Source organism: Thamnophis elegans, chromosome 5, assembly GCF_009769535.1.
Source record: "Thamnophis elegans isolate rThaEle1 chromosome 5, rThaEle1.pri, whole genome shotgun sequence".
NCBI classification, from domain to species: domain Eukaryota; kingdom Metazoa; phylum Chordata; class Lepidosauria; order Squamata; family Colubridae; genus Thamnophis; species Thamnophis elegans.
Window position 1 is genome coordinate 40,338,132 of NC_045545.1, and position 24,123 is coordinate 40,362,254.

Sequence of the window (24,123 nt, forward strand, 5' to 3'; positions counted from 1 at the left end):
ATCGCTATGTGGCTGCTTGCCATAACAAGGAGGAGGTGGGACATCGTTGCAGAGCGGCAGGAGGGGGAGGAAGGGGAATCGTAAGACAGCCCTGCATTACATTAGAACGTGAGGAGGGGGGATGGTGCGGTGCGCGCTGCGCGGCAAACTGACACAGAGGGAGGGGAAACTCACGGGGCACTGGGCCATTCACGAGTGTCACCCAGCGGCATGGCCCCACCCCTTTTTCTCCTCCATTTCGGGCAAATTTTTCACTGACTCGAGTATAAGCCGAGGCGGCTTTTTTCAGCCCAAAAAGTGGGCTGAAAAACTAGGCTTATACTCGAGTATATACAGTAAATATGATTTAAATTCAATTTGATTTAATACATATAATATTATTTCCTCCCCACAATTTTTTATTATATCACTTCAAGCATTAAGCATCAACATTGAGCAGCAAATTGTGGAACAGCTATAAACTAATAAACCAATTTTAAGCTGTTGCAAGTGCCTTTGGGGCTTTAGCATTGCCCTGATAAAATAAACAGCCTTGTTTTCATTCTTCAGTATGAATTAAAGCTCTAATCTTAGTGTTACTGCTAACTTATATCTTGAAATAGAATCCAAGATTTTCATTTAATATTTTTATCTATTATCATAGTATTTTATTCTAAGATCATAGAAGTAAACAATATGACAATGAAAAATACGAATTTTAAATTATAAAAGCAATAACACATAATTTATATATAGAACAATTTAGAAAAATATCTCATATGCTGTCCAGTTATTGTTGGATAGCATGTTTTGACCTGGTTAAATATTTTCCTCTAAACAGGACAGTCAGGAAGCCAGTCATACTTCCCTAAGAAAAGAAAACGGAGCCAAAAATCCTTTAGGCTAAGACTACAAATGAGATACAAAGGACCTTCCTAGTCTCTTAAATACATGGATAAATAATTGGGGGGGGGGGGGAGATGGCTATTAACTGAAATTAATACAATTCATTGTAGTAATATTATTTTGTGTGTTAAATAAATGTTCATTGCTAATGCTCCAGGCAATTATGGAGAAATTACTTCTATTCATATGTTTCCTTTTAGTCTCTGCTGCAAACAAAGTGATAGTTCATTTTCAATAATTTACTTTTAGACAAACAGTGTTATCAATCTGACCATGCTGATCATAGCGTTCTTAGTTATAGCGCTTCTTTTCAGAAAGCACAAAGCATGATGTAATCTCTATATATGCAGTCCTTGACTTACAATCACAAATGAACACATTTCTATTTGTAATCAAGGCAGTTGTTAAGTGAGGTTTGCCCCATTTTACAACCTTTTTGTCACTGTTCTTAACTGAATCATGGGCTGTTAAGTGAACCTGACTTCCCCCATTGACTTTGTCGAAAACCAGCTGGGAAGGTTATAAATTGTAATCACATGAGTCCAGGACAGTGCAACTGTCATAAATACATGCCAGTACCAAGCACCCAAAGGGTTGATCACATAACCAGGGGGACACTGTAAGTGTGAAAAACTGTCATAAATCATTTTTTTCAGGACCATTGTAATTTTGAATTGTCACTAAATAAATTATTGTAAACTGCAGACTACCTGTGTATAGTACCCACTAACCCCCAAAGTTTGCCCATATGTGGAAACCTATTCTTCATAACTAATTTTCACTATATTACATCTGTATTTAATGCTGTTATAGTATTAGTTATGAGCCACAGTGGCACAGTGGTTAGAGTGCAGTACTGCAGGCTACTTCTGCTGACTGCCAGCTGACTGGAATTTGGCAATTCAAATCTCACCAGCTCAAAGTTGACTCAGCCTTCCATCCTTCCGAGGTCAGTAAAATGAGGACCCAGATTGTTGGGGGCAATATGCTGACTCTGTAAACAGCTTAGAGAGGGCTATAAAGCAGTATATAAGTCTAAGTCCTATTTCTTGCATCTTCTCTTAACAAGAATTATGTGACTGGTTTTGATTTTAGCATTATTCTCAGTTGTCAGTCTTGCTCCATATTAGATGACTAAAGTTTTCAGTCTGGAAAGAAATCAATATATAGATTTAAAAAACAAACAAACAGGAAAATTGTTGAAGGTTGACTGTATATTTGCAGAGGTTTAGTAATAATCACTACTTATCATCTGAGTGAAACAGCCCTGGTCAGTTTGACCTGATCAGTTTTCAAATATATTTGTTAATATCTTGTCTGAAAGAACTTTCCATGAGTGAGGTGGGGCATTTACTGATAAAAGACATTTTGGAATAACCCACATACATCCATAAATGTAAATTAGTTGCATCTAAATATATGACAAAAATATTGGAATCATAGGAAAAGACTGAAAGCATAAACTCACAGGGTAATTTATACAATGTGTTACACCATAAAAGACATAATAGTATAATATAATTTGTGAACCCCAGATGATATGTGATATCTTTCTCTCTCTCTCTCTCTCTCTCCCCTCCTCTGGATTCAATGGGGTTTAGAAAATCTCCCCTCAGTGCACAAACTCCCTCTTTCTCTCTCTCTCTCTCCCCCCTCCTCTGGATTCAATGGGTTTAGAAAATCCCCCCTCCGTGCACACACTCCCTCTTTTTCTCTCTCTCTCTCTCTCTTTCTCTCTCTCTCTCTCCCCTCCTCTGGATTCAATGGGGTTTAGAAAATCTCCCCTCCGTGCACACACTCCCTCTTTCTCTCTCTCTCTCTCTCCCCTCCTCTGGATTCAATGGGACGTTTCCCCACTCCGTGCACACACTCCCTCTTTCTCTCTCTCTCTCTCTCACTCTCTCTCTCTCTCTCTCTCTTCCCTCCTCTGGATTCAATGGGGTTTAGAAAATCCCCCCTCGGTGCACAAACTCCCTCTTTCTCTCTCTCTCTCCACCCCTCCTCTGGATTCAATGGGTTTAGAAAATCCCCCCTCCGTGCACACACTCCCTCTTTCTCTCTCTCTCTCTCGCCCCTCCTCTGGATTCAATGGGGTTTAGAAAATCTCCCCTCTGTGCACAAACTCTCTCTTTCTCTCTCTCTCTCTCTCTCCCCTCCTCTGGATTCAATGGGGTTTAGAAAATCTCCCCTCTGTGCACACACTCCCTCTTTCTCTCTCTCTCTCTCCCCCCTCCTCTGGATTCAATGGGACGTTTCCCCCCTCCGTGCAGAAACTCCCCCCCTCCCTCCCTCTTTCTCTCTCTCTCTCTCTCTCTCTCTCTCTCTCTCTCTCTCTCCCTCCCCTCTGGATTCAATGGGGTTTAGAAAATCCCCCCTCCTCACACACTCCTTCAGCCTCTTTCTCCCCTCTTTCTGGATTCGCTCCGAAGTTTTTAAAATTACCTCTTCTGTAGAGACCAGGTTATCAGCCACGTGAGATATATGCTGTGTTTCTATGGCACAGTAATCCCCTCCTCAAACAACACGCAATGCCAATTTAGAAGCCCCGAGCAGCCAAGGCGAAGCAGGAGGACGGGGGAGGGGCTGAGCTTGGACAGCCTGGGAGGCAACTGCTAGCTAGCTCCGAGAGAGAGAGAGGAAGAGAGGGGGGAGGGAGGGGCTGCTCAAAGCAACAGAAAAAGGAAAAATCCGTGAGGGAAGTCTGCGGTCTCCACATGGAGTAAGTCTTCTCCTCCCTCAGCCATTGGCAACAGCTCCCAGGGACGTGCGGGCGGGAATGCGCTCGTCTCGACGAAGAATATACGCTCCCAATTGCTAGGAGAGCCTCGGCGGCTGGAGGCTTTTTCGTAACTTTAAAAAAAATCGGGACTTTTTTTTTAAAAAACGGGACGTGGGAAAAATTGTGAAAAGCGTGACTATCCCACCAAAAGCGGGACGTCTGGTCACCTTAGTGATGGCTAACCTTTTTGTTTTCATGTGCCAAAAGCGTGCGCATACACGCAATACATGTGTGCATGCCCACACCCATAATACAATGTGCATGTGACCCCCCTTGAATGGCCTGCCTCCCTGTGTGTGCATGTGCAACCCCTCCCTGCACTCCTTCCACCCACCCCCCATGTCTGTGTGACCCTGGCGCCCCATTTTGGGCCTAGCTGGCCTTCCGGAAGCCTCCTGGGACCAAAAATGGGGTGTGAGGGGACCCAGGGTGCAACTACACATCCCTTTCTCCCCCCCCACCTTGTCATGCATGCATACAGTTACAAGTGTCATATCTGCCTTGTATGCAGCTTTGTTCTTCTCTAATATTCATCTCCATTGTTCAGTGATGCATTTCCTGCTTCTCTAGGATTTACCTCTCTGCTCCTGTGAGGCACTTTCTGTTCCTGTTGGATGTATATAGTTAAATTCTCGATGGCTTGTAGAGTGTTTTAACTTCATTTGGATTAAACCACACATGCTGCAGAGACCCGAAAATCAGCTGGCCGGCGGGAGACGCACATGCATGCATGATGGAGCTCAGCTGGGGTGACAACTCACGTGGCGGCAGAGAGGCCTCCGTGTGCCACCAATGGCACGCGTGCCATAGATTTACCATCACAGTCTTAGAGTATCAAAAATGAAGTTATGTAACTGACATTTTGTAAGTACAATCATCTGCATAAATAGCATAGTCACATCAAACACAGCAGCCTACTAGAAGTTCAGTATGCATGGTTTTATTAATAGAAACGCTGATTCCCAAGCTGCCTTGAGTCAGTTTATACCCTTTACTAAAAGAAGATTTAAAAAATGAAGAAAAGGGACCTGTTGCAGCTTTATGCTTCAAAGACAATTCTGCAGCCTCAAGATCAATACTGTACACCTAATTGTGGAAGGAAGAAGAATGGGACAACAGAGAATAAGGTGGCTGAATGGAATCGCCGAAGCAGTAGGCGTTAGCTTGAATGGATCCAGAAAATGGTAGAAGACAGGAAGGCCTAGAGGAACGTTGTCCATGGGGTCGTGATGGGTCGGACACGACTTCGCAACTAACAACAACAATTGTGGAAATCAGTAAATGGGCAATGTGATCCAGCTCTAACTGAATATGAGCATATCTTCTAATGTCTATCTGTATTTTATTAGATGAATTGCAAGTTTTCAGGCCTTCTGTAGAGATTTCTGATTGGCTGTTTCTAGAGTTAATCCAACTCTAATCCAACAAAGCAAGTAAGTCAACATCCCACCCATAAATGACCCAGAGACAAGTCTGTTAGCATTAGCAAAATTCTAGGAATCTTTACTTTGCAAACTATTTTTTTTCTGCTGACAATCAATACATACAGAGGATATAATACACAGAAAAGACCAGAAACTTTGTTTTTAACTCAGTCTCCTTCCAGAGGGAAAAGAAAGGAACAGAAGGCCAGCCAAAGAGGTAAGCAATCAATGGCTACATTTGGCTTCATTTGCCTTAGAACTGATTAATTAAAAGAATTACCAGCACTAATTCTGTAATCCTTGCTTTGGCAAATCTTTACCTAAAAGGATGTTCAGCACTTTATGATGGAAACTTCACTTTTGGAAGGAAAAATGAGTGGGTGTCATAATGGCTTTTTAAGTTAGACCTTTCCATACTGTAAACGGTCTCCTTTCATGGAGGCATTGTTCCTTTATTCTTTCTCTTCATTCCACGCCAGGTTTTTATTGTTCAAAGAGAAGCAACATTTACACATAAAATATCAGGTCTGTTTTTATTTTTAATCCATCTTTGCATCAGATATGAAACTGTGCTATAAACAATCTTCTTTATGTAATAGCTGAACTTGTACAATACATTGCACCATAGATATAGTTAATAAATGGCAGATGTGGTCATATAACATGCTAAATAAAAATAACTACAATATTGTTCAATGTAAATCACATTATTACTATTACATTATACAGTATATTTATACAATGTAACCCCTGCTGGAAATAAGCCATCATAACTTCAACCTTAATTTTTCTGCTATTTAAAGCCATCCTCCCTCTCCCAGTGCATTACAAATATTTTAATCAGAGACTGAAATAGACTGTGAATGGGACAGGGAACCAATTGGATATCATTTTTATGACCTTCTACCAGTTCTTTTTTTATCACATTTTAAAAATGGTTGTTTGGAGAGTACTAGTTCTCATATGATTTCACTGCATTTCAAGGATGATGGACATGAGAATAGTCACAAATTGGCCTCAAATTATTTCTAGGAATTTGAGAAGTGAAAACAGTTAACAGTGTGGAAGGGAGTGAAATGGATAAGGGATGTTTAAATACCAGTTCTTCAAAACAAAAGGCATATAAAATTCAAAGAATCCATAAAATGACAGTGTATTATTTTAATTTTAGAATAAAAATGATTAAATGATCATGTTTGCTAAGCTGTATGCACAAGTAGCAATGATGTAGTATAATTAATATAAGATAGGGACGCAAGAACCAGTTTGGTATTGTGATTAAGGCAAAAGGCCAAGGATTGAGAGACTAAATTCTAGTTCTACCTTAAGGCATAAAACCAGCTGGGTGACCTTGGGCCAGTGACACTCTCTCAGCCGTAGGAAGAGGAAGCAATGACAAATCTCTTCTGAAATCCTGCCAAGAAAACTACAAGGGATTTGTCCAGGCAGGCACCAGGAGTCAACACCTATTTTAAGGCATGCACACATACGCACACACCATATATATAAAGTTATTATATGTCCTAAAGATGATAAGACCATCAGTAAACAGATATTGTGTTTGTAATGCTCAAGTAACCACCATTCATATTATGCCAAAACTACCAGAGTTAATAATCATACCAGGAAAAAAAGACATTTGTCAACAATTTGGAATTGTAGTTTAAGTTCATTGGCAAGGGAAATGCTTAATTCTTCTTAACTCCTCAGTAACCAAATCATCTACATTTCACATCCTGTAAAAATCAAATGTTAATTATTGGAAATATGAGTTAATTCATGTTTTGAAACAATAATGTTTCATTTATTTATTTATTGTGGAGGATTGGAGATTGGAGTTAAATTGCTTTCTGGCCCATTTGTCTTTCACCTGGAAAAAGGTATTGCTTTTTGCTCTGGTATTCTTGTACATTATAAATAGCAAACAAAAGGATATGCCATATATACACCATTTGTTACTCTACTTTAAGTGTCCTCTAATACAGAAAAGTCTTTAAATTATACTGTTTACTCCAGGTCAAAGTTTCTCAGAAAAAAATATGTTTTCAAAAGGCCAAAGTCAGCTAGCTGGCTGACTTTGGCCTTTTTTTGAGGCTGTTTTTCACCCTCCGGAGGCTTCCTACGGGCAAACAGGAACTTCAAGAATGGACTTCTGGTTTGCTCGTAGGATCCCCTTCCCTTTTTTACTTGTAAGCCGCCCTGAGTCTCTAGAGAGTGGGCGGCATACAAACTAATTAAATAAATAAATAAATAAATAAATCATTTTTTTGCCCTCTGGAGCCTTCAGGGAAGCCTCCTGAAAGCCCCTGAAGGCTCCGGAGGTCAAAAATCAACCCAAAGGACAAACCAGAAGTCACCATTCCCAAACTTCCGGTTTCCCCATAGGTCCGTTTTTCGCCCTCTGGAGGCTTCACGGAAGCTCTGGGGGGTGTCTGGGTGGGGGCTGTTTTCACCCTCCCCAGGCCCCTAGAAAGCCTGGGGAGTGCAAAAAAACCATGCCAAAAGGGGGGGTGGCGCTGGTTGCGCGTGTATGTATGCAGGGGGTGGGGTATTGCACGCATAGCATTATGGATGTGGCATGCCCACGCACGAACCCCCTGTGCTCCCCCCGCTTTTGGCACGGGAGCCAAAACTTTTTTGCCATCACTGCTATAGGGTCTCCTGCTTAAGCAGGGGTTTGGACTAGATTCTAGAAGACTTCTGAGGTCCCTTCTAGCTCTATTGTTCTATGTTCTATATTGTGAAATAACATTAGCTTCTTCATAGTCTGCAATGGCCAGGAAGTTTGGAACCCAAAAAATATCTCAATTCCTCAAGAGATATTAAGAAGTCAAGTGTCTGTTGTTTCTATATCATTTGGTGGGATTCATAATAAAAAGCAATAGAAAGCCAACAGGGGTAAAGAAGCCTGCTGATTATTAATACACTCCAAAAAATACATGGTACACAAAGTAGTGAACACAAAACTTTTTTCAAGGTACTTCAGAATACTAATATGGTATAGTACATAGTTAGTTCTCATTAATTACTTGGCCACTCACATATGGCAAAAGTTGCTTCAACCCAGTTACTAATATTTGTTTCTATTACCTCTTATGGCCTGAGAGATAGGATGCATACTGGGATGCAGCACTGAGATGGGAGATAAAAATATAGTGTATATATACATGTTGCATACCTGTTATGGGGAGACTTTGTCTACAGTGTCTTCTTTATAGAAAGTTGAGATATGGAAACCACAAATAAAGTTGAATTGAAATAGTTGCACAATGTATGATACTATTCTCAATTCAAAAGCAATATTAATTGCATAGTATTCACCATGAGAAAAAAAATTATAGGGATTATATTTTATCGTATCACATTTTACACACTTACTGGAAGCTTTCTAATTTCTCGAATTCTTCTTCAGGCAAGAGAGTTAGAGGAAGAAAGGAAAATAATTGGTTGCTCTTGAAGCCATATTTCCTTTTGTGGGAAGTTATCATCCAGCCCTCTCCCAGAAAAATGAAATATCCTAGGAAATATTGAAAAGGCAGAATATTTATCTGGATGTGAAAAGAAAGAAACATGCTTTAAAAGACAGAATAGTTGCCTGTAGCTTCCTGCCCATCCACACTTTGTCAATAGGCCATTGAGAAAGCCAGGTTAGCCCACTTTACATAATAAAGACTTCTCCACTGCAGCTGTAGGGGGAAGGGATATTACTCAACTCTCCACATGGCATCTGAGAACTCATCTATGGATTCAAAACAGCCTAGAGAGTAGCCCCCTGCATGGCACCATGGGAGTCTGACAACCAATCAGAATACATTTCTTACACAGGAACAGGAAACAGAGAGGTGGGACTAAACAGGGTATAAAAAGCCTAGCAAGCCCCTTCCTCAGCCCTTCTCTCTTCTTCTTCACCAACATTGAGCCATGTGATCACCTTTTCTGTACAGGGCTCAAGCCATGTGGCCCTGTCCAACAATAAACCATCTTTCCAAGCAGCCTCCATGTCTCCAATGTCTTCTTCCCCACTTGGAGCTGAACCCAGAAGGACATTTCTTTCAACACTTTAAAGCAAAATTCCCTACACATTTATTTGAACAGAAAATTTAAATTGAATAAATAAATAAATAAATTTTCAGTTCAATTGTTTAAGGAGGATAAGAAGGAAAACCATGTTCCATTTATTAGATTTTACTTGCAATATTTTCTGACATTTTACATTAAGGTTGTCCCTACATTTCATAAACCACCATTATGATTGAAATGTCATCTTCCATACAGGTGCCTGACAAGAATAGCAGTAACAAGAAGATGTCACGATTTTCAGTGCTCCTGTTCCTTGCTGTCTTAATGCCTAGCACTGGAAGGAAACTAAGATGTCTGAGAGGGGCTGGTCACAAGCCAAGGCCTACCCAAGAGGAACACTTACAGGAATGTACCTTATATGCTAAATGTAAGTGCTGCAAAACTGTGTTAAAAATTAGGCTGCATGTGGCCAAGAGACTGTGTGTTAGTGCCTTTGTTAAGAGGGGGTCTTGAAGGATTACTTTCTACTTTATCGTTTCTTCACGCCACTAATGTGAGCTAAATGTCATGATACAGTTACATGTCTCTGTGTGCGTCTGTGTTATATATACCCACATGCATACACACTAGGGGCCAACTGATTACTTCTGTGATGAAATAATAACAATGTACAGGGACTGTAAAGATTAAAATAAAAAGGTACAGAAAAGAATAAAAATGAATAAGCCAAGAAATTCAAGCAGAAGTAGAAAAATGGCAAAATTTAGACCAAAATCATTTGTGACATCTCTTCTTACTTTGTACCCTTATAAATCCCTGTTCTTCCATACATATCCTTATATCACTTCACACCAGTGGTGGGTCCCTACCAGTTCAGACCGATTCTCCCGAACCGGTAGTTCTGTTGTCAAGCAGAGAGCGAACCGGTTCTCTGTTGCTTTGAAAGTGGGCCTGCCCACCTGCCCCGGTTTACACTTATCTTTATTTCAGCTTCTGAAGTCCAGCTGATCAGGGGCAGCAGATTAAACTGACGCTCCTAAGCTGTTTTGCTTGCTTTCTGAGCAGGTTTTTTTCAAGTTTTTTTCAGCGAACCGGTAGGAGCTCCAGTAGGAACCCACCACTGCTTCACCCATTGCATTTTGCTCTTTAAACCTCTCAATTCACTTTTCCTGAGTATCCCATGATTCCCATGATTTCCTGAGTATCCCATCCCTCCAGCCATGATTGTGGCTCTCCTAACGCCATTTACACCTCCTTCATATACTAGTTTTGCAGTTAGCCCTTCATTCGTTCACTCTATAGAACAAATCAGCTCAACATACTTAAGAGCCGAGGTGGCGCAGTGGGTAGAGTGCAGTACTGCAGGCCACTTCAGCTGACTGCTAGTTCAGCAGTTCAGCGGTTCAAATCTCACCGGCTCAGGGTTGACTCAGCCTTCCATCCTTCCGAGGTGGGTAAAATGAGGACCCAGATTGTGGGGGCGATATGCTGACTCTGTAAACTGCTTAGAGAGGGCTGAAAGCCCTATGAAGAGGTATATAAGTCTAACTGCTATTGCTATTGCTATTATTTTATATAAGTAATTCATGCAGTAAAAGTGAGTGAGGTGGGAGCCACTGCTGCTCAAGTCAGGTATAGTCAGTCTTTAAGAAGATGTTGGATAACCATTTGTCTGAAACGGTATAGGGTTTCCTGCCTAGGCAGGGGGTTGGATTAGAAAACCTCCAAGGTCCCTTCCAACTCTGCTATTGTATTGTATTGTATATCATTGTGTAAACATGGAGCTGGTAATTCCAATGCCAATTGGAGAAAAAAGGCCAAATATCCATTGACCCAAAAAGATAGCAGGAAACAGACTAATGTATTAATCTTTTCCCACCCATCCACTCATAGTTGCTAATAGAATAAAGAATGTTTCATAATTTCTTCAAACTCATCCCTAGTTCTTTTATTATCATGGTTCACTAGAGCTTAATGCGCAACTATCACCACCATAGGAATTTCTACTTTCCAACTTTTGCAGAACAGTACAGATGCTATCAAGTCATAATTTCTGACACAAGTGTAATCCTTTCTTTCAAACTACTATCGATATGTTTTCACTTCCCCATAGTCACAAAATCACACTCTCTTCTTTCAGTTCTGTTAAATTCTTTCTTTTCTTTGTTTTACAGATTCCCCACGTATCTACTTTATTTTCTTTAAATTCTTACTTCCTCCTACATTCCAAATTTAACATTTTTGCTGCACACATGGAGGCATATAGACACATAGTCACTACAGATAGGCCCATAGGCATCCACCTCTGCCACCTAGGTGAGGTTGGCATGTAAAACTTTTTTGTAAGATAAAGGTGAGGAGGGAGGGAGGGAGGGAGGAGGGAGGGAGGGAGGGAGGGAGAGAGAGAGAGATTTTTATGACAGGAAGGAGGAAGGACATGCACATTTAGGTATGAAATCAACAGACAAAATATTTTGTATAAAATATATTATCAATTATGAAGTGGCAAAAGCTGTCCTTACTCAGTTGTTGGCAAGAAAAAGCAACTACTGTGTTAATTAGCTGTCAGTTCCCTAAATTACCTAGATTTAGATGACAAAAAAGCTGAATTTTCAAGAGGATTTGCAAGAAGGGGAACAAAACAATTCTTCATCTAAAAGTGCCCCATAATTTAATTCCAATTGTAACAACCTTGGCTTTTGTGAGTATTTAACTAGGTCAGAGGTCTCACAATTATAATTGTATTAGAAATAAACCTTTATTAACAATTCTTTGGTTTTCAATTTCCCACAGCTGCCTGTTGCTATGCAGACATTACAGAAGATCTGGCTCAATCACCAGTTGTTAAAATACGTAATACCTTCTGGAACAGATGTGGTAATCTTAGCCAAGCGTAGGTTTTGTTTTGTTTTTATTTTCCACATGTTTCTAGAAATACGTTATTTGCTATAATTCTGCATTCATTGCTTTTTGTAACAACAGCATAACTGTCAGCATTTCTTCATTCAATAATCAGGAAAGAAAACCACTGGACTCCATTTGTTGAAATCAAGTGTACTTTTACTAATTATAAATGAACAGTTGCAAAGCTGAGCTAAGTCTGGTTAATTAGGCGCAAAAGCGAATATTATATTGTATAATTCATTCCCCTCCCCTTGGCATCCCGTGCACAGTCCAATCATAATTCTCCCATATGTCAGGTGTGAGATAACTTTGAAAGGCATCACCAGGATGGAATGCTGGACTGTTGGCCATGGCAGGAAACACTCCTCCTCCACATGCGCAGTAAGTTGGTCAGTTCAGAGTCTAGAAACTTCCTCCAGCACAACAATGATTCCCCTCCCAAATACCATACCCCCCCTCCCCGTTTCAATGGCAGCCGAAGCAGTAGCAAAGCGGAGGCTGACAATAACATAAAAAAATTGGGTGACATAAGTTAAATTTAATACATTATTATGGTTTGTTGTGCAATTAGCCAGATGTTTAGAGTAGATTTTTATCCAACTATTGAGTCTTTATCAAGGACCTAGGATCGGCAGATGTTGTTTGATGGCTTTAAAGGTTTTGTCGCAGGATGTAAGCTGTTCCAAGAAAAGCTGCCTTTTCCAACTGACAGATGGTGATTTTGTTAATGATGTTGATAATATTCAAGTGGTGCTCCAGATGTTGCTGTTATTCTTCTTCTAAAAGTAGAATTATATTAATAATTATTTTTTATTGTCCAAAATCCAAAGATTCCCAAAGTGACTTATAGTATATTAATTCAATGCAAGGCAATTGAACTAAGGCAAATACAGGTAGCCCTCAACTTACAACAATTCATTTAGCAACCATTGAAAGTTACAATGGCACTGAACAAAGTGATTTTTGACCATTTTTCACATTTACGACCATTGCACATACCCATGGTCACATGATCAAAATTCAGACACTTGGCGGAGGGAGGAGCCAGCATCGCGACAACACATCGCACGGACCCGATAGTCTGGGTCCGTCGATGAAACTTTTGTTTTTGGACGGTCCGGTAGGACCTAAACCGTCCCGAAGAGACGGTGACAGGGAAGCCAAAGACTTGCTGGTCACAGGGACATCGCAAAGTCCCTGTTTGACCCAAGGGTAGCGCTTCCAACTGAGGACAAACAGACAGCCACCAGGCTGGCTCCTGAAGGAAGAGACAAAGTGAAAGCGTTCCATCTGTTGAGGTTTTTTTTTTCTTTTTTTACTTTCAGAAAATCGGTGTTAAGAAACTTTTTTTTCTTAAAAAAATAATAACATCTAGTCCCCAAAGTAAGAATAAAGCGGCGATTTTGACACCTATTGAACTGCTACTAGAAAATTTCCTGCTCTAGTCAGTAACGTTGTTTTGTGGATTGAAGTAATTGCAACATTTCCTGTCTCCCTGCTTGTAGTCTATGGTCTGATCTTTTTTGGTCTCCTATTTTTTCCTTTTTACTACCCTAATTTTTTTTTTTTTTTGTTGGCTAAATTAAACTTCTTTTTTTACCTCAACAGATTTTTCCTTCTATTGGTTAAAACCATATGAAAGATATTTAAGGGAAAGCAAAAAGACAACAATTGCCTAATTATTGAATCTGCCACCTGGAAGCCAAAGTCTGAACTTTGTTTCTGTTTTGGATATAATGTATCCTTTGTTCTGCTTCACTTGGTTTCACTGACCTTGCAATGGAAGGGTTTGAAATCCGCTTTTAAAACTTGATAAGACTGAAAGCACGAAACTTGTTTTTGTTAGTGCTTCTGGTAAATATCTTGGCAAGAGAAGGAAAAGGCAAGCAAGAATAAAAACCCTCCTACTTTAAAAAACTTTAAAAGAACTGGTGTTTAAGACTCAAAATAAATAGAGACACATTTCCTAAAATTTTGACAGGCTAGAGTGGCAGATTCCCTTTCCTATTTTTTTTCCTCTATATTTCTCTCCACTTTGAAAAATGGATCAGTATTCAGAGGAAGAAAATTTAATCCAAAACATCCTGGCTGGACTTCAAAATATTGCAGAAGGACTTAAGAGATTCGACAAGAAATGGGACAGTTTATGGGGTGCTACATTTAAAAAGAAGGGGGTGGAGCCCCAGAGATTAAAGAAGAGAATGGAAATATAGAAAATAAAGATAAGAGGTGGCGCAGTGGTTAAATGCAGCACTGCAGGCTACTTCAGCTGACTGCAGTTCAGCAGTTCGGCTGTTCAAATCTCACCGACTCAGGGTTGACTCAGCCTTCCAGCCTTCCGAGGTGGGTAAAATGAGGACCCGGATTGTTGGGGGCAATATGCTGACTCTGTAAACCGCTTAGAGAGGGCTGAAAGCCCTATGAAGTGGTATATAAGTCTAACTGCTATTGCTATTGCTATAAGATCTCTGATGAATCCATCAATGGACTAAATATGAGCGAAAGTGAAAAGAAGGGAAGCTGGAAAAGTGTTTTTGACAACTCGGAGCTTTTCTTCCAATTTCAAGATGCAGAAGGGAAAAAAAGAGTGAAAAAGATGGAACTAAGAAGACAAATATATCCAGAAACAAGTTTGATAACCAAAGTTAAGCCTACGTCAATAACAATTAAAGAGCAGCGAAACTACGTGAGAGATTCCTTAAGCTGCAGAGTGCGGCGAGAAATGTTAAACCCTGAAAAGACTCTAATGATAGAAATGACACAACTGCTGGCGAGAGAGAAAGGTTTATTTTGCTACTGGAAAGACACTGGCTGATAATGCCAATTGATGATAAAAATTAGTTAATTTTTGATGGTTAATAAGTAGGGATTTTAGTATTTTGTAAACTCTTATAGATTATTATTGAATGTTTAGTCACTAACATGTAATATAGCATGATATCAACAATGAAAGGATAACCTTAATTAGGATAAATAACCAGGCCACAAATTGCAAATGAGATTTTGTGGAATGATAAAACCGATAAATTTGTGTTTTAGACCTTGTTATGAAACTATAAATAATTTGGATTAGAATAAGAGGTGATGTGACGTAAACAGCAAACAACTGTTTTCTTTTCTTCTCTGCGTTTCTCTAATTACAATAATAAAGGGGAATGTTAATGCATATCTTTGAGATTCTCAAGTAGAAATTTTAATTTGGATTAGAAATGACAAACAATTGTTTTTCCCCCCTGTTTTTCAACTATAAAAACAAAAGGGAAGGTTAACATATATTCTGGTGATTATTAACTAGAAATGTCAATATTTTTTCTTTTCTCTTTAAATTGTCTTAGATTTTAAATGGTCATTTTGTTAACACATATTAATAGATTGTTTTTTAGAGATTGTCGCTTTTTGCGTTTGTGGAGAGAAGAGGAGAGAAAAATGTGAATAACCCTTGGTTGACTATAATAATAATATAATAATAACAAAGATATGTTAGAGAGAGGAAATGTTAGATGTCCTACTAATTGACTTTATTTTATTTTTTTTCTTAGAATATGTTATAAAGATGTAAAGATATGGCATATTGACTGGAACTGGGGGAAGGGGGAAAAATGCCAGCAGGTGGCTGTGTTTTTGAAATCTTAACTAAATGAAAATTGTGGTATGGTGATAGTAAAATATATAAATTCTTAACATATACAATTTAAACTGAATGGAATATATGTGATTGTGGACAGAACGCTCAAAATGTACCCATGACCAATGGATACGCTTTCCACAAGATGTAATGAAAGATGATGCTTTTTTGTGTGGTTTTTTTGTAATAAAACTAATAAATTTTTTCTTAAAAAAAAAAAATTCAGACACTTGGCAACTCATCTTTATGATGGTTGCAGTGTCCCAAGGTCATGGGATCACCTTTTGTGACCTTCTGACAAGCAAAGTCAATGGGGAAGCCAGATTTACTTAACAACCATGTTACTAATTTAACAACTGCAGTGATTCACTTAACAATTTTGGCAAGAAATGTTGTAAACTTCATTTACGGTAACTGTCTTGCTTAGCTACAGAGATTTTGGGCTCAATTGTGGTTGTTAAGTTAAGGACTACCTGTAATTAAGACAATGTAGCAAGAGAAACTAGGTGAAGAAAGAGGTAAAATGGGTGTCCTATACATTTTATAAATAAATAAATAATAAATCTCTTATTCAGCCCTTTCGTGTTACCCAGGTTTATCAATGAGATTAATAAAGTATTAATGTAGCTTTGATATAAAACCTAGTATTTACTTAAATAAAATTGTAACGTAATTTTAGAATTACAAGTCTAAGGAACAACTGAATTAAACTTCCCAAACAATTTTCCATTTGGTTTGTTGAAGATTTTTCATATAACAACAGTGGATATTTTCTCCATAAAAACAGGTGTGAAACTTATATGAAGAAAATAGAGTGCTTTTATAGGTGCTCACCATATACTGCTCGCTGGGCTCGTTCCAAACAAGCAGCTGCTATTTCTTCTGTTCCCATATGCCAAAGATTCTGTGATAACTGGTAGGTTGATCTTCTTGCTATTTTCAAAATAAATAAATAAAAAGATTCTGTTTGCTGTTAAATTCTATATTTTCATTCTTTGTGGTGAAATGAAAATTTCCAATGCAATTTCATTACTCTTAAATTCTTATTAACCAGTAACTTTCTCTTAGCATTTAAAAAAATTTGAGAAGTAAACTCACATGCATTTTTCCAGAGCAGGACAGAGTGTTATTTACAATTCTTATGATACGATGCATCATTCATTTTAAGATCATATTCCTTAGAGGAAAAAGAAATTGAAATGGTTTTCTATTGTTATTATTGTCTTTTAACAGTTTTGTTCCATAGATCAAGCTGCCTATTTTTGTTTGCCACAGTTTAAAGATCTACCTGGCGTTCTTCTGTACCCTTTGGATGTTTTCAAGTGTTTTTGAAAGCTGGTGCTGGCAAAATTCTTGACATTCAAAAAATAAAATAAAAAATTTAACTGGAAATGTTGAAGATTTTGGGAATGGCTAGCATAGTTTTTTTTAAAAACTGAATCTTAAATTTTCAGATGATGCTACTTTCTGTTTTCAGGTTCTTAATACAAAAAGATGGTCTCCTGGCTTCATTCAGAACCCTCATATGGAGTCATAAAATCCAGATAGAGGTAGTAGGGTTGTGGAAAATTTTCAAAGAAGCGTTTTACCAACCATGTTGCTGCAGACCAGTAGTACTTTAGAAAGGGACACGATGGCTCAGTGACTAAGATGCTGAGCTTGTCAATCAGAAAGGTCAGCAGTTTGGCTGTTCGAATCCCTAGTGCCATGTAATGGATTGAGCTCCCATTACTTGTCCCAGCTTCTGCCAACCTAGCAATTCAGAAGCATGTAAAAATGCAAGTAGAAAGGGAGAAGAATAGGTAGAATAAGTAGAATAAATAGGTAGAATAAGTAGAATAAATAGATAGAATAAGTAGAATAAATAGGTAGAATAAGTAGAATAGGGACCACCTTTGGTGGAAAGGTAACAGCGTTCCATGCACCTTTGGCGTTTATTCATGCCAGCCACATGACCACAGAAACATCTTTGGACAGAGCTGGCTCTTCAGCTTTGAAACGTTGATGAACACCATCCTTTAGAGTCAAGAACGACTAGCACAGGGAATCTTTACCTTTAGTACTTTAGAACATGACAGTAACAGAGTGGTCTTTTTTGATCTTCCTTTCCAATTTTCTGCCAATTATATGGTTAAAACCACTGGAAGACTTTGAGAAATGAGAAATGGAAGCAATAAAGTGCACTTTGTAAGCTCCATAACAGTGCTACCTCTCCAGGCTAGAATATTTTCATTCCTAGGTTGATCTTACACTTTGTAAGCTCCATGCCAGTGCTACTCTCCAGGCTAGAATATTTTCATTCTTAGGGTGACCTTGCATTGATGAAGAGAAAATATCACTCTTTGGAAGCTTGGATTTGACTACAACTCTAGTCATTATGTATTCTTCCCTACTTATTAGTCTAATAGCTATCACCTAGGAAAGTTACAGGTCTTTTTTTAACATACGTTCTATCACTGTAACAAACCACATGCTTTAGGTACTGTATTTTTCAGAGTATAAGATATACCTTTTCTCCCCAAAAAAGAGGGTGAAACTCTGGGTGCATCTTATACACTGAATACAGCATTTTTGGCTTCCTAAAACCTTGCGCCACCCATCCTGTTTTTCACAAAAATGGATGCACAGAGGATTTGGGAGGCCTGCAAAGAGCTTCTGGGGACTGGCGAGGGCAAAAACGAGTGAAAAAATGAGTCCGTTTTTTTTTTTTTTTGCCCTCCCAAGCCCCCAGGAGCACTCTGTAGGCCTTCCAAACTCTCTGCATGCCCCCCCCCTTTTTTTTTAAAGAAAGGGGCTTGCATAGGGTTTGAGAGGCTTGCAGAGTGCTCCTGGGGGTCAGGGAGGGCAAAATTGTTTTTTTTTTAAATTTACCTCTTCAAAATCTTGGTAAGTCTTATACTCTGATGTGTCTTATAGTCTGAAAAATACTGTATATTATTTTTTCTTTCCTTCCTTGTTTAAACTGCCCTATACATTTGTAAAGAATAATATCCAATCATATCCTGAAGCAGCAGTGACTTGGTTTTTAAAAAAAATAAAACACATTATTCTATGTTGCTTTACATGGGGTGGTAAAAACACAAATAAGGCCTCTACTTTTGTGATTTCCCTTATAGGTATGAAGCTTGTAAAAATGATCACACTTGTGTCAGCAACTGGTTGACTGATTGGGAAATTGATGATAAAGGAGAGAATCACTGTCAGGATGACTGCATCCCAATCAGTGTGGTAATATATTTGTACAGTAAGCTAGTTCTGAGGCATACAGAGTACCCTAATGTTAAATTGTCACATGGCTTTCTCTACAAGTAGTCCTCGACTTAAAACCATTCATGTTTTTGAAGTTAATGTTTTTGTACTGTTTGAAGTTAAACTGCACTAGAAAAAAAGGGACTTATGATCAGCCCTCAAACCTATGACCACTATAGCATCATGTCACATGGTCACTTGTACAATTGGCAACTGGTATGTTTTTATGACAGTTGCATCATCCCAGGGTCATGTGATCACCATTTACATCCTTCCCAACAGTTTCCAACAAGCAAAGTCAATGGGCAAAGCTGGATTCTCTTAATGAACACTATTCACTTAACAAGTCTGGTGATTTCTTTAACAGCCATGGCAAGAAAAGTTCATAAAAATCAAGCATGACTTTAACATTTAGTGCTATCACTCTAATCTAACAAATTCACCTAAATTAACAAGAGGATAGTCATATATTCACCCTCTCTTAAATTCTAAAATATTTTAGTATTGCTAGTGCATGCTACCAATAATTCTTTTAAATACTCCAATAATCCTGTACAAATTAAAATGCAGATTAAGTGCATGATCTTCTATGATTTTGCATACGTATATACTATAGGAATTACAGCGGTACCTTGGTATTCAGCTGCTTTGAAACTCATGAAATTTGGTACTCAACGTATTTTGACATACAATTTTATCCTGGTACTCATCCTTTATTTTGTACAAACTAGAACTCGTTGATATCGCAGAAACTAGAACCCGTTGGTATCAGCTGCCTTGTGACTCATTCCATTATTTCTTATGGGGAAAATGTGTTTGGTACTCATTGCTTTTGGTATTTATTGCGTTCCCTGGAACCAATTAATGTTGAATATCAAGGTACCACTGCATCACACTAGTTTAAGAAGCAATGTATTACTATATTTTAGGATATTGTCACCCAAGCTAGAAATCTGGAAGATGTCTGTAAATATGAAGGCTCATCTAGAAATGCATGTGTTGGCCAATTCAGTGATAGATCTCATGTATCTCTAGATAAAAGAAAAATTAGGAAAATATTTGCTAGAGATTCTAGAGCAAATGAACACAAACTGAAACCCCAGTGCTGCATATGGCTCCCAAACCACCATCCTGAGGACATGTGGGGTGATTCACTGAAGATAAGTTACTCCTTCTATTTCTGCCTGGAGATGGATGAAATGGATCCCAATGCAATCAAACTCACTCAGGATAGATCCTCAAGCAGTAGATTCACTGTGATCACTATGACCTAATATAAGCCCCGTTGTTTCCCAGTGTTGAAACTAGAAATGCATAATCATTGTAGTATAAATTTAAACTTTGCAGTTCCTGGCTTTCAAAGGTTCCCACCCCCTATTTCAGAAAGAATTACTAATTAAAATGAAAACATTGGATTAAATGGTTCAAAAACCTTGGTATGGTATAAGGTATAGCTCTGTTTATAAAGCTGAAAAGAAGAGAGGCTAAAATTCTACACAAAGTGTTGGGTAAGATTTGTTTCCTTTTATCTCATTTTTTTTAACCTCATAATAAAGCAATTAGTTTTCTGATATAGTGTATGTTCTGGGTCCGGAATGAGCTGAATAAACTAGTTCCCCAATCCTACTCCACCCCCCAACTGAATCAGACCACATCATAACAGCCTAGATGTAAAGGAAGCTATAAGGTGGACAGTGTGGTTCTGATAGTAAATGATACTATAAACCAGATCATTTATGTCTCTGAATTCTAGATGTATGCCAGTGGAACTGACATGTGTGAGAAAATGTGGGGTGATTCATTGAAGGTGAATCACCGCTCCCCCTGCCTCTGCCTCGAGATGGATGAAATGGATCCCAAGGTAATCAAGTTCATTAAGCCTAAATATAGCAGCAGCAGCAGCAGCAGCAGCAGCAGCAGCAGCAGCAGCAGCAGCGACATCTATGATGATGAAAGATTCTGTCGTCTCAGGATGCAAACGATTTCGGTAAGTAATGTTAAATTGTTATTATTTTTATCATTGCCATTATTGGACTCCAGCAGCTTTAGGCATCTATTTCTAACCAATGATGCCGAATGGTAGAACATGTATTGCAGTGCAAGCACTGCTCCTTCATACTCAGAGGTTCATTAGGAGCAGAGTTTGTATTGCAATGATGAATGTTTCTTCACTTCACTCCCTGCTTCTCTTCCCTTTATCCATCCTGCAGGCACCTGTGTCAGCAGCAAAAGCATATAAGTAAATAATAAACAAATAAATGATAAAATTTCAGACTCAGATGCAACTCACATGGCAAATGCTTAAACATCAAAACCAACATTGGATGTCCCAAAACTAAACAGAAATTGGATAAAAGGAAATTGTCCTTATCTAGCAGCATGAGTTAAATAACTAGAGAGCTAAACAGATTTCTGCAAGACGTTTCTGTATTGCTCTCAAGACCGACTGCTCTCATGATTGGAAAGTGGACTTGTGGAAATGAGACTTTAGCCATGGCAAATCAAATAAGCATCAGTGCACACCAGAATATACTGAAAGGCTTGGCCATCAGAATCAAGAGTACAGCTGGGATCAAAGGTGTCTATGGAAGGAACATCAACAATGCCCAAATGGCAAACATGTCTAAATGATCACAGTCTGCACTTTTTGTTCTGTTTTGCTTAAGTAAAAAGGGCAAGGTTTAGTTGCCTGATGTAGCTGCCATTTTAACACTGCTGACATCCATCCTTGTGGACCCCTTACTGGGATCCAAGCAGTATGGCCTTTTGTAATTGACACGTAGAAATTTTATCAATGTGCATATTTTCTAAGTGTCATCCAAGAGTTTTTAGCGCCCACTTTGCCAATAAACCAGAACTGGTTTACGCCATAAGCTTTCAGTTTTCAGATCCTGATATTTTGTGATCATCTCCAATTCTTTGTCTTCCATTCTACTATCCCCAGTATTGCCACATTGATTATTCACACTTTTTTTCTTTTTGACCAGTTATTTATGGTGTCCTCCAAGCCAAACTCAATTGCTATATCAGTAATAAAGTTCTTAGTGTTTATTAATTCCTGGAATTCAATTTCTATGTTTTTATAAACCTTCAGATTATCCATATAAAGCAACTGTGAGGTTTTATTAGCATGGTTGCTGTTTGATAACCAAGATTTGTTTTATTGAAAATAACTGAAAACAGTATCACAACAATGACAGCTACTAAGATGACAATGAGTCACCTTGGAAGATTATTAATTATAATTATTATAACTTGTGTGCCACTTAAATCTCATGACTGGGTAGTTCTCAACCATCAAACAAAGAAATAATCAAATAAAGCATAAAAAATAAAGATTACAAAATGGAAAACATGATGAAGTGAGGGTGTCAATTTTTTCTTGTCAGAGGCCTGGTAAAGGGCCAGAATCGCTGGTCTTCCAGATGTTGCTGTTAGACAGCTGTATCTCCTAGTATTTCTCACATTGGCTATGCTATCTAGGCCTCCTAAGTGTAGTGTTTCAAGAATTCTTGAAGGCTAAATATTGTTCAAGAACAGTCTGATCAAGACCGATAACCAAGTTACTCATACTGATGGTAGCTTCTTGAATGAGAATACTGATCAAAAAGCACAATAAAATCAGCTGTCAGTTCAATATGTTCTATTTTAGCTATCCAAACATTAGAGCCAATTAATAGCCATTTATGACAAAAATTGGAGAATACTTGAAAACCCCAACACATCGCTGAATAGGTTCTTTTAGAGCTTACTTCCAACGCTGTTGAATTATAATTGAGCTGAATGGGTTGCCATGGCAATCAGATCTAAGTACTTTTTCCTTATTCCAGTCTTAATCGCTCTATATAAAGAAGATGGCTATGCTTTTGTTTGTGAATTTGCTGCATTATTTTGCTGATCTTATATAGCACTCCAGTTATAATTGCCTCTACAGAACTTTTTTTTAACAACAGGGAGCAGTTTGGAAGTGCACCTAATAAATAGCAAATAAAAAGAAGCCATTTTGAGATAATATGTTTGTAGTAGTTGTTTTCCAAAGATATCAAAACTTACTAAATCCCTCCTTTTTCAACAAGGTATCTTCCAAATATTGTGACTCTCATCACCTATGGCTAATAAATGATGGATGATAAAATTTGTTTGAAAACACATCCAGAATGTATAGAGAAATGCACTACAAAATGTTTACAAATAATCATCTGGTGGGTTGAAATTTGGATTTAGAATGATGGAAGCCTCTATTTAGCCTCAGTCTGTATATGCATTCTCTTGTCTCAACTGGCTCACACAAAGAAATTTCTGTTCATAATATTTTGCATGTTTATAAAAGAAGTCATATTTACTAGTTAAAACTTGCTAGGATAGGTGATAACAGATGCTGAAAACAAAGAATTAGAATTGTACTTCCAGATGTACAATACCATGACCTCTGTACAGAATCAAGGGAATATATTAGGATTAGTAGAAATACTTGCCATCTTGTGCCAAGTAAATTCTTAGTGGAGGCATATTTTGGAGATTAAGTCCACTTCCTGAAATATGGTTTGAATGAAAGAGAAGGGTTGTATGCAGATAGTTGTAACTAATTTGCAAAACGGACAATGTTTCTTATGAATTTGGTATCTTCTAAACATGATCAAAAACAGATTTAGTGAATTTGCTTGTAAAACAATGCTAGCATGTAACAGTTGTTGAATATGAGATGTAAATGTTTTGACTTTTTTCATCCCCCACAGTGACATATGACTACATCTGACAAATATCCTATCTGAAAACTACCAGGAATCAGGCAGTGTCTGTTTCAGCATACGTTTTCTCTGACACCAAAGTAAAACTAAAAGTTACAAAATGGCTGAAGTTCTACTAACTACCAATCAATAAATCAATAATGATCAAACATCCAATATTTCATCACTGGTCATTTTATATTTGATGCTATTACATACATCTGTCCATCAAGTTTCTGGGTGGGTCACCCTCATCTATTGAACTCCAGGCAGAGTCAGCCTGCAATTTTCAGAATTCCCAGCCAGTGTGTTCATGTGGTGCTGCATGAGGAAAGTCTATATTCCATAGCTATCTTTATCAGCATACACTTGTGGGAATTATTAATCAGCATTACATTTGATCAGAGTTTGAGGAGGCAATGGTACCAGAAGACTAATATGGTCACTAAAGCTCTAGATTAAAAATCTGTAGGTATATGGGGACAAAGGAGGAGGAAATGTGACTTTCAT

General features: G+C 38.3%; 1 protein-coding gene and 1 long non-coding RNA gene across 2 annotated transcripts; one reads left to right on the forward strand and one right to left on the reverse strand.

The window, feature by feature from the left end:
- The first annotated feature begins 5,228 nt into the window (after positions 1–5,228).
- Positions 5,229–23,780, forward strand: LOC116509380 (riboflavin-binding protein-like). The gene is made up of 7 exons (XM_032218533.1): positions 5,229–5,305; positions 9,364–9,535; positions 11,902–12,001; positions 16,425–16,553; positions 18,754–18,865; positions 20,640–20,873; positions 23,623–23,780. The coding sequence occupies exons 2-7, from the start codon at positions 9,394–9,396 to the stop codon at positions 23,623–23,625; spliced, it is 720 nt and encodes a 239-aa protein (XP_032074424.1). The 5' UTR covers positions 5,229–5,305; positions 9,364–9,393; the 3' UTR covers positions 23,626–23,780.
- LOC116509382 lies at positions 12,482–17,144 on the reverse strand. Its single transcript, XR_004255500.1, has 3 exons — positions 16,736–17,144; positions 16,472–16,570; positions 12,482–12,791 (listed from the first exon to the last, which is right to left on the reverse strand). It is a non-coding gene; the product is annotated as an uncharacterized LOC116509382 (long non-coding RNA).
- Positions 23,781–24,123: the final 343 nt, after the last annotated feature.

Coding starts and splice junctions, on each gene's coding strand:
- LOC116509380 (XM_032218533.1), top strand. CDS start 9,394: ATGTCACGATTTTCAGTGCTCCTGTTCCTTGCTGTCTTAATGCCTAGC. Junction 9,536..11,901: donor ATGTACCTTATATGCTAAAT/GTAAGTGCTGCA, acceptor AATTTCCCACAG/CTGCCTGTTGCTATGCAGAC. Junction 18,866..20,639: donor ACTGCATCCCAATCAGTGTG/GTAATATATTTG, acceptor TCTGAATTCTAG/ATGTATGCCAGTGGAACTGA.